At 39.9% G+C, this 11,367-nt stretch overlaps 1 protein-coding gene across 1 annotated transcript; it reads right to left on the bottom strand.

Moving 5' to 3' along the window:
- Window positions 1-1,138: 1,138 nt before the first annotated feature.
- On the bottom strand, window positions 1,139-7,132 carry LOC311131722 (ras-related GTP-binding protein C-like). Its single transcript, XM_084164829.1, has 7 exons — window positions 6,634-7,132; window positions 6,031-6,234; window positions 5,279-5,478; window positions 4,658-4,772; window positions 4,361-4,503; window positions 3,498-3,646; window positions 1,139-3,320 (listed from the first exon to the last, which is right to left on the bottom strand). Exons 1-7 carry the CDS (start codon window positions 6,817-6,819, stop codon window positions 3,163-3,165), a joined length of 1,155 nt encoding a protein of 384 aa, XP_084020955.1. The 5' UTR covers window positions 6,820-7,132; the 3' UTR covers window positions 1,139-3,162.
- Between the last annotated feature and the right edge of the window lie 4,235 nt (window positions 7,133-11,367).

The raw sequence follows: 11,367 nt of genomic DNA, 5'->3' as shown, positions 1-11,367 counted from the left end.
ACTACCATAAGGATTCACTTTTGTGTTGTCATTAATTCATACTCGATTAAGGTTCCTTACCAACTCACTCAGCAGAGTAAATACTCTGCGGTCACAAGAAACTGCTGGGTTCCTGAAAAAAGCCCTGGCAAGCAAGATATTATTTTCCTTTTTTTTACCTCAATTTTCCACCACTCTAAACTGGAGGTCCGGGGTTGATTAAAGAGTTACGTTGTGGCTCCATTCTGCCACTACCCATTAGGCATGAAAATGTATGAGCACGTGTAGTATGAATTAAGTTTCGTCTCACATGTAACTTACCTATTTATCTTGTTAGTGTTGTTCCCCCTGTACTGTTAAAAAGGCTTATGAGATGCCTCTGAGTGGTCCTATGTTTCAATGATGTACCCAATTGGGGGGAGGGGGTAAATTATGCAATGGAATAAAGGAACATTCTTTTTGGGTGATAGCAACCACCTGAGCTGATCATTCTTAACAGCATGCAGCAGGTCTACCTTAAGTACTACAACGCATAGACCATACACAGACACATGTATACACAGTTCAAGTCAGGTCACCAATGTAGAAAAAAGTAACTGGTACAAAAGTAGAGTAACACTGACTCCATGTATTTCATACAATAATAATAATAATAAATACCATACAGTCATCTAGGTGTGCATTACATGACATTTGTGGTTAGGTCAGTGGTCTTGAACCTCTGATATTTATCATTGTATTAACGCAGTCACAGACATCATCATACACTGCTTTCTGATTATTTTCCATAGTAGATCAATAGTGCCATCTACTGCCCACTGTAATGCAGCAGCTGTACCATGACAAGCCAAGACTAGGATTGCAAAATTCCGGGAACTTTCAATAAATTCCCTGGTTTTCCCGGAATGAGGAGGGAATAAGCAGGAAAGCCGGAAAAGCTCCAACCAGGAATTCTGGAAAAACTGGGAATTTATTGAAAGTTCTCAGAATTTTGCAACCCTGCCCAAGACAAACACGTCTAGCCTCCATTTAGGCAATTTACTTGTTTCAACCTCGGAGGCATTTTTTGTTTTGTTCAAGAGAATACATTTACTGTATCTGATCCAAAATGGTAGGTAGACTGGATGTTCAAAACAGTTCAGTTATGAGTGACAATATTCAAATGAAAAAATATCTTTAATGCTTCACACAATTTCAGACAAAATCGTGGGAGACACTCAAATTTCCCTTCTAATTCAAATGCTTTAAATGCTTAATTATACGCAATAAAAAAAACATGTATAACCTTATGGCATCTGACAACATATTAGATATGATACACCTCCCTTTGCACCCAAAAGCAGAACAAAGACCAATGCAAACATCCTCTCACAATGGTAGAATCATCCCAATTTGTTGTCAGATGAGTACCCGTTTCATCAGAAAGGTATTGTCCCGAATGGCACCCTATCCCCTTTATAGTGCACTACCCTGGTAAAAAAAAATATATATAAAGAAAGTACACTATATAGAGAATAGTGTGCCACTTTGGACATTTTTACATTGACATTTTAGTCATTTAGCAGACGCTCTTATCCAGAGCGACTTACAGGAGCAATTAGGGTTACGTGCCTTGCTCAAGGGCACATTGACAGATTTTTCACCTAGTCGGCTCGGGGATTAGAACCAGCAACCTTTCGGTTACTGGCACAACGCTCTTAACCACTAAGCTACCTGCCGCCCCGTAAGCTAAGAGTCAGTCACTACAGCGCCCTGGAACCAGTAAGAATAACATCCTGTACTACTCCATTTGTAACGCTGGTAATTAAGGCAGACTCATAGGTTATTTAACTGGCACTGTTGGTGTCTAGGGAGACCTCGAGCATTCCCTTTATAGTGCAGTACTTTTGACCATGGCCAATAGGGCTCTGGTCAAAAGTAGTTGCCTGACGACTCATCTTGAATTGAATTCCGCTGCTCTTTCGATCACTCCATACAAGAAATGCTAGTGGGTGTGGCATATGGCCAGGGCAATGAGGATGGGTAGTCAGACTACAAAAGTATTGCACTATGTAGGGACGCAGGGTGCCATTTGGGACGCACCCTGAGTGATTACCTCTACATACCACGAGGGTTGTTGGTACTCACTACGAAACATACTGTATGTACAGTACTGACCTTTCAGATAGCTTTCCATGTCAGAGAGATAAATACCCTTACACACATACCAATCATAATTGTGTAAGCGAAATTGAAAGATTAAATTAATACATTTTATGTTTAAAAAAATGTTGGACCCAGGTATTTGTAACACAGAGATCTTTCAGCAAACATTCACACATTAGTATAGTTCTGTATATATATATATATATGTTTTTATGCAGCACAGGGCACTGATTCGCCTAAAAGTAAACTCATTTTATAGTGGATTTGGCTACAGGTTCAAACTGACACAACTGCATGAGAGTAGTAGGTACAGTATCATAGTTTACAACCACAAGTACTTTTCAATGTGGTTTTCTTCCAAGATGGGGGAATGTTATCTTTGAGGAACAAGGCCTAGTTTTTAGTTAGGCTCCAAAACAATCAAATCAACTAAGTTGAAAGAAATACATGTAGCAATCATCACAGATCTATAGGTGTATGCTTACAAATAGTCGCCTTTGCACCATAGTAACCCATGTCCTGTGTGATAACACCAACATCTATATTTTTAAGTGATATTTACTGATTCAATGCAGGCTTCCTAATTCATTTGTTTGACAATGTTGCTTCCTGTTGAACCTTGCCTGAAATAAGAGGGGGAAAACACAGATAGTGCCCTGTTTAAATGACTTGTGCTGAGGAAGACCCCAATGACGACGTTGTCATTTCGATACTCGTAAAACTGTTTGTAGCAAAAATAATCATTATCGTCAAATAATTGTGATTAGACACAACCCAAAAACATTCAGGTGCTTAAAATAGATGTGCTTGCTGGCTTCAACTCTCTTCAGTGTTTAGTCCATTCCAGCGTTTTTTGACCCATTCCAATCCTTGCACAGAACAGCATTCCCCCCAAGTGTAAATTTTCACAGTTTTTCCTGCTTTTTCCCTGTGTCACCTTTGATGCTCCATAGCCTTCCAAGTAAACTACACAATTACTACTTGTCCATTCTCAGTGCGCTAAGGCATTCCAAACCACTCTGCTTTTCTTACATTCCTCTAAACAGCACTTCCGTTTAATACACCAAATTTTACGCTGGACAAGCTGTTGTTGGACGAGCTTGGCTGTAGTCTGCCTGTCCTCTGTGTCAATGACCCCACTTCAAACACCTCCTGGATGGCTTTGCGGAAACAATGGAAGTTATAGTCTATTAAACCTGAAAGAAAACATATCACGCTATATGAATATATGTCCCCAAAAAAATTGGGCCAGTAACTCCCAGGACTACAAATGAGATAAGAATGGTAGTGCGGCATGTTAAACTTCTTCTAAAGGCTATATGCATGTCGGTCAAATCAACACAAGATGCTAATATAAAATGGTAAAATCTCACCTTTCTTTTCAAAGCTCTCCTCTCTAAGGATGCAAACGAGGGCTAGGAACTTGGTGACCTCTTTCAGGTAGAGTATGGTGGTGTTGTTGAGCTTAATGATGGCCAAAGACTCCTTATCATAGGCACTGCCACTTCCATCTTCCCTCAGGCTGCAATGGAAGACCACAAAGCAATTCACTTTTTACAATCACAAAATAAACTCAAAGCTCTCCATTATAGCTTTTCACAATCACAGCAATCTACGATTCCTTGTCAACCTCTGCAACCACAAAAGCATCCTTACCACATGCTTCAACCGAATACGGTGCCAGGCAGTGATGCGTATTCACTGCATTGTTGATTTCAATGATTTTCACATAAATCCCAAGCATGTACAATGTAATTGTATGACGAGACTGTTAATAGATGTCCAATACACACTTTTTTAAATGACATGACAGGGATCATCAACTAGATTAAAATGAGGGGCGATTTTTTCTGGAGCAGATGGTCAGGGGGCCGGAACATAATTACAAATTATTTGTAGACTACAAATTGACCACAAGAAGCCCAAACACATAATATTTGACTAAAACATTATAATTTCAAACCTTGCTTACATTTGTATACGATCACATCTCTATTATGCGTGGAAATACTTGGGAACAGATTTCCAAAAGTAAAATCACTTGGAGCTGATTTCCTGATGTTTTTCTGGTGTTTTATGTCCAACAATGATTTTTAATTATTTGTATTTCTTTTTACATGTTTTTATTTCTTTCTTTTTGCTCAGAAAACTTGGGAGGCCAAATAAAACCACCTGCATGACAAATTCGGCCCGCGGTCCGCCAGTTGGGGAACCCTGGCATTTCATTTTCACTCACCCATAGATACAAGAGACGTCGATGACAACATCGATCATGTCACAGCAAAGCTCGTATGACTGCATGTCCACAGGGGAGCTGTCGGTGGCGATGTAGATCTTACTGACCACGTCAAATAGGAAGGCTTTCTCAATCCCAGAGTTCTGTCCAAAAATAAAAACACAGGGGCAATGTTTTGACATAAGAAACATTATCGAAAGGACTAAAACATTGCAAAAAAATATGTTGTGATGTGTGTAGAAGTGCAGAAAAACAAGCATCAGTTCAAATCAGCTTATTGGTCAAAAGAATACATACTGATATGAAAATGTTCACAAGGTTTTCCAATGTTGGTAGCTGAGGAATGAGCTTCTGGACAACTTTACTGAAAGCCTCAAATATAGAGTGGTCATAGATGCTGGTCAAATAAAAGCTGAAACATAGAAAAGGAGAAAGAGGGAGAGAGAATTGAGATCGCAGTTATATTTCCTGTGTTTCTAACAGTTCCTTTCCCAACTTGTTAGGTCAAAAACAAGCTGATCCCTCTGAGTAACAGTCGGCCACATACCTAACCTACCACCAATTAAGGACAAAACAGACCGCACCGACGAATGGTTAAAAGCAGCGTGTGGCCTTCATATCTCCTCTGACCACCGAACATCAGCTGTCATTTACTACTGTTCATTTCCCTAAGATTCTTCATGTTGAATAGCCACAGTTGGTCCACACCCAGCAGGTGATCTACTGCGCACGGCCGACGTTCGTTATGGTGTGTCTTGTCCTTTATACTAAAGGCTGTTACACACGTCATGCAAACAGAGCGCCGTATACGGTCCGTTCCAAAATTTGAGCCACACAAAAGTACATAGAACTACATGTGAAAACGACGCTCTGTTGCTGCGTTTGCATAGTTTGAGTGAAGTGTGTCGGGCCCTTAACCTGAGATGAAGCTTCTCCAGGCTGGCATCTGCCAGGTCATCGTTGGCTCTCTGATGGACATCTCTTTGGGTTTCTATCTTGTGATCGTCTGACAGGCCATCAACCTTATGGATAAACACCTCAAAGTTGATCTCTGGGTTGACCCTGTAGGCTCGGGACACTGTGAGATGTAGCCTCCCCAAGGCTTCAACATAATCATCCTGATGAAACCAATAGAGAACAAAGGCATAAGCAGAGCAGAGACAATACAGCAGACAATTTTTTTAAATAAATAAAGATCAGTGGAACTGTAGGCTGTACAGTCAGTTCCCCAGGACTGCTGTAGACAAGAAGAGCCTTCTCAATGTTTGCCATGGGTAGTGGGTAATTCCATGATAACAGAATTATGCTGAGACTCCATGCTGAGACTCCAAACAAAAACCATTGATTTCAGAGTTTAACAAACCATACAATTCTATGCACAAGGACTACTTTTAACAATTTCCACTGAACATTTTACAAAAACACATTAACAGGAAGAACTGTGCAGATACAACGTTTGGTAAAATAATAAAACTGAGGGAGATTTTACCATAATTCTGTTACCAAACTTTGCATCTGCAGTTTTTCCAGTAAATGTTTTTTTTTTTTTTTTTTCACTGTGTACATTTTTCTAAGTAGCCATTAGAGTTGTATGATTTGTTAATCTTTGGTTTTTGTTTGGCATACATTTTAAAGCGTAATTAAAGTGTGTTACCTTGGAATTGTCTCACCTGAGCATCAATGACGAATATCAAAGCCCCCGTGCCCCTGAAAATCATCTCATAGTCGAAGGTAGGGTCAAAGAAGTCCACCTGACCAGGGAAGTCCCAGATTTGAAAATTTACGAAAGAGCTGCTGGAGATGTCATCCTTGTAGATTTTGTTGGTGCTCTCCAAGAATAGTGTCTCGTTGGGCGACATCTTGTGGAATACAACCTAGATATAGCGCAATGTATGTTTAAATTAGACAAATACAATCAGTGTAAATGACTACTTGACTAGCTAGGTAATCAACATTTAATTTTTACATTTTAGTCATTTAGCAGACGCTCTTATCCAGAGCGACTTACAGGAGCAATTAGGGTTAAGTGCCTTGCTCAAGGGCACATCGACAGATTTTTCACCTAGTCGGCTCGGGGATTAGAACCAGCGACCTTTCGGTTACTGGCACAACGCTCTTAAGCACTAAGCTACCTGCCGCCTATACAACTTGAGTAGTGTACCATGCATAAAGATTATAGTGCATTCACATTATACAAATTGTAGTGACGCACAGAAGAACTGGGCAGCAGCAGTTTATTGGAGAACTAAACTAACAGAAGTATAACAACACACCTTTTGAATAGATGACTTCCCACTTCTCCGCAATCCCATCAACAGGATCCTTGGTTTACTGTCACCTGATGTCGTGCTCTCCTCCTCGATATCTGGTTCCTCCACTCCGTAGCCAAAATCCTTTGGGAAAGAGTCCACAACACCATAGCTCTCTGCCAATGCAGGCTCCTCGTACTGAATCGACATTTTGCCTCAACTCTACCAACAAATCAACGTTAGCTGTTGTTAAATCTACTGGTCAAATCCAGCCCTGTTTAGATAGCGTTAGCACTAACTAGCCTAGCTAACTGTTCAGATAGCTAGCTAGCTACTGGATTTGCTTGGTTGTTGACAATCAAGTCGTGACTTGAAGATAGATAGTGCTGTTATAGGGTGTATTCACTACGAAATAAATACCAGCATTTTAGTACCAAACAACATTATTTTATACTATACTTTCGCTTCCCAACACCTCCAGTTTTAGCATATCAACTAGCCAATTTTATCTCACTTCCGCCATAACCTGTATTTTTCCCGCCCCCTCAATCTCATTGGTTCTCCCACCTAAAGCGTTAATCCTAGCCCAAAACGTGTACGGTTTACCCACAGCAGTGTTGTAGAACATCTATGTCAGGCGAAATCGCGCCTCATTAGCCAATTGTTATGGATGTATCCAAATAAATGTCACTAGAAAACAGCTTAAACAAATGCAAATGCAGCTACTGTTGTTATTCTGTCTGCACTGTTTGACGTGACTGTAAATTAGCCATAGTTGGCTGGCTAGCTAGCAAGCAAGGGATCAGAACATTGCCAGCCAGTATGTCAATGTAACATTTAGAACGAATGACTGGGTCGAGTCCATAGATGCAGAACAAAAAGACTGAACGACTGGGTCACGTCTCTGGCAACCGAACCAATAGAATGAACGACCAGCCGGCTTGGGAAGCAACCCTAGATTTGTGTCGGGACTATATCTTGTGGAAGAATGAAATGGTATAAATAAATTAATCAAAATAAAGTTTTAATGAAAATATGTCAATCTTTATTTGAATATGTTGGTAACCCATTTAATAAAAGTGATAATACCCACGAAGCCGGTGTTTGGAGGATATATTGGCAACAACCTCGATTTAGTCTCGGGCCTAACAACACCTTTGCCAATATATCCTCCAAACACTGGCTTCGAGGGCATTATCACTTAATTAGAACATCATCCATCATTGAGATTGTATCATGTGTCAAAAGACTTCACTCCTCACTCTATCCACAGTTCAGCAAATTATTTTGTATTCCTTTGTCGTTATAGCAACCGTAACGTTACCACTGTGGAAGGAAGCAGTCAGGGGTGTATTCATTACGTCTCGTAACAGAAACCGTTTACCGTTTAAGAACTAAACGGAAGCAAACGGAGAAAACGGAACAAAACGGGGAGGGACCTAACTGAATATGTCCAATAGAAACTCTCGTTTTCGTTGTAAAACGTTTTCCATTTGGAGTAAACGGTTTCTGTTGCAAAATGGTATGCAACAGACGAAACGTTTTGCAACATAATCTGCGTAATGAATACAACCCAGGCTTAATCGCTTGATAAATCTTTCCAGCTGTTGATAGTTTACTAATCTTCATAACGCTACAAATCTGGTCGCCAGGCATAATGTCTTATTACAGAGTAAGTATACGAAACCTTTCTTCAATGAACTTCATACGAGTGGTTTGAAGATATCGCTTTCATAACCTGTTACTTTGTAGCGTAGTTATAGCTAGCTCGCTAAATGCATTCATTGATTACTTTGTAACTCTCATTCAGTGGCTACACATAATTAGCAGCATGGCTGTACTAGCTAGTTTAGTAGTTCGTTTTCAAACTTTATGGTCAACAAGACATATTTGTATTCTGCTTGCTTACTGCCTGGAAAATAGTTGCTGCAAATGGACAAAGTTTGTTTTGTTACAGCCTTTTTGATATATTTTCATTGTTTCTTTCAGGCTTCTGAATCAAAGAGGGAACAATTTCGAAGGTATCTCGAAAAAGCTGGTGTTCTTGACAGTCTTACAAATGGTAGGTCTTTCAGAAATTCAAAGACATTACTGCCACAATACATAGACTGTATGCATATATTGTCTGTGTCAACTCTTACACTTGATTGTTTCTCATGTATTATATATTTTTTAACCCTAACCACTTGCGTAGGCTACAGTGTAAACGTTGTATTTGAAGTTCTATGCACATGACCACCAATGTCCATAACTACAGTATTTTTGTTTGCAGTGTTGGTGGCCCTGTACGAAGAGACAGAGAAACCGAATAATGCTTTGGAGTATCCTTTTGCCTTGGTTTGGTAATATTCCAAATTGATAACTGAAGCGTCTTAAAAAAACTGATCTTATTGATGGTTCCTGTAATTTTTAATTGCATTATGGTGACTAGTGTTGAGATTGCGTAATTCAAATCTGGTATTGGAATAAGAATCAAGAGATCTTCAATCTAAGCTTAATTTATTATATGCAAAATGTATTGTATGATAAGTATGAAGGTTCGTATACGGGCTCACTGACAAACCACGCAGGGCCGACAGAGAACTAGAATTATTGTTTACAGAAATTTCTCAAGTACTCTTCTGTTGGCCAACCAGAGCAAAGGACTGAGTGTGGTTCAGCCAATCCGTTGGCGCAGGGGTTGGTCTCAACTCCTTGGCATTCCAGTTGTTGCCAGGCTTGGTTGCTATGATAATAACCTGCAGAGCCAGCACCCAGAAAGACATCCTCCCACTGTACTCTATGTTCAAGGACAGTTTCACAGAATACAAAGAGGCAGTGAGGTCTAGTACTTTGAGACACAAGTTCTTATCTCCCCCTACTCCCTAAAAACAGCTCCTCACATTAATCACAGCTTGTTAGGTGAAACAATTTATATCAGTCCAGTACAAACCCTTCATGCTTAATCATCACATACAAATCCAATTATGAGAAAAATAAAACCCAACAATTCCCTCTTTTGACACCCTCTAGGGTGTCACTCATTAAAATACAATACAAACAAAAATAAACACTTTTATTAATAGACAATTTGATAATAAAAGTCCTTCAGTCCTTCAGTCCTTCCATCGACACCCAACTTGCAAACTGTTACTAGTCATCAAAGAAGTTCAAACCATCACATAAGGAAAGACAAACATTCACATGGCTAACTTGATTAATAAAGCATAAAACACAGGATTAATAGAACACAAAACACAAGATTATTAAAACTCTAGGGTGTGATTAAAGATTTTTAAAGGGACATTTTTGAATTCCCTCTTTTGACACCATTTATGGTGTCACTCTAAACAGAGTATAATCACCCTTAAGAATAACAGGATATGGAAATTAAATCACAACATTTAATGTTAATAAAAAAATAAAAAATAATAATTTTAACCCTCTATTCGTCCCCTACACCTAACATGTACTGAGTTGGCTACCAGCCACCCAGGAATCCTTTACCTTCACATCAGGAAGAATAAACAATCACAGTGGTTAGTAAAAACATAAGGTAATAAATGAGCAAGAACTGAAAATAAATGCGTGTATGTATTTTACTAGGCAAACCATGGATCATCCAGCTTGGTCTCAGAGTCAGTAACAGAGTCACCCGCATCATCCTGGGCCGGTAACAACAGCATCATACCTGACGCCTGCACCACTCCTACCACTGACCTCCTGAGACAGGGGACGAAGCAAGCAGCACAACACATTAACAGCAAAAACACAATTATTAGGGTCAGAAATCCAGTAACCACCATAGAAGAGTACTCACCAAACCAGTCACTCAGCCAGGAAATAAGACAACATCCACAAATAACAAGTATACCCATAGAAGCTATAACTTCATCCAGAACAGTCACAACAATAGTTTTCCATTTACCAAATATGTTATCAAACCAACCGTTTATGGAGCTATCAATACCAGAGTTCTCAACCAGTTCGTTCGCCAGCGTGGTAATGGTCACTCAAGCGCTTTGGTCACGGGCCCGTCCGGTGCTATATTGTTGGAGATGAAAGTACAGCACATATATCCAAACAGAACACAAACCCCGTCCTGCTCAGCTAATCCCTTTATTGCATCACGAGTGTGGTTTATAAATATTTTGCTGGTTATATTAAATATAATTTATCCAATCTATATTTTTATTAATTGTTGACCATCAGAAAATACTTGATTCAAACTCAGCTGCGATCTGATTCCTAGCTTTGAATTGTTCTGTAACCTCTCGAGGTACTCCTATCCCATCACAGGATCCTTTCATCAAAGGCTCCCGGGAGGAGGTCCTACTTTCTATGTGACAACTCACCAGTCTCTGACACGTTTGATTGTTTGCGTATGTAGGTGAGTTCACAATCAGTTATCACCACACAACCATCAGATGTCAGCACGGGCCTGGTTTTGACTCCTATAATCCTCTGACTGCAACAAAAAGGAAATATTAGTCATGTTTTCTTTCAGTTGTGATATTCTCTGTGTAGGAGCAGAGCTAAGATGCCCTACTCTGTATCCTATCTTACTAGTCCTAGAAAAACAATTAGAATCCCCTGAGACTTCAAACGTAGGCAACCCAGGTCGGGACGACCCCGTTATCGGGCTTGCATGGAGGATAAACCTGACAGAGAGTCAAAGCCTGTCAAGGGGAACGGAGTAGTTGTCAACCCTGGTTTGGCTGTCCCACAGGCAAAACAGTCCTCTTTAGACATAGTTTTTTGCCGTATAGTGAATCCATT

This window comes from Coregonus lavaretus, assembly GCF_964263955.1.
Source record: "Coregonus lavaretus genome assembly, chromosome: 7".
NCBI lineage: Eukaryota > Metazoa > Chordata > Actinopteri > Salmoniformes > Salmonidae > Coregonus > Coregonus lavaretus.
Note: the sequence above shows the minus strand (reverse complement) of the source record. Positions and strands in the feature narration are given on the sequence as shown.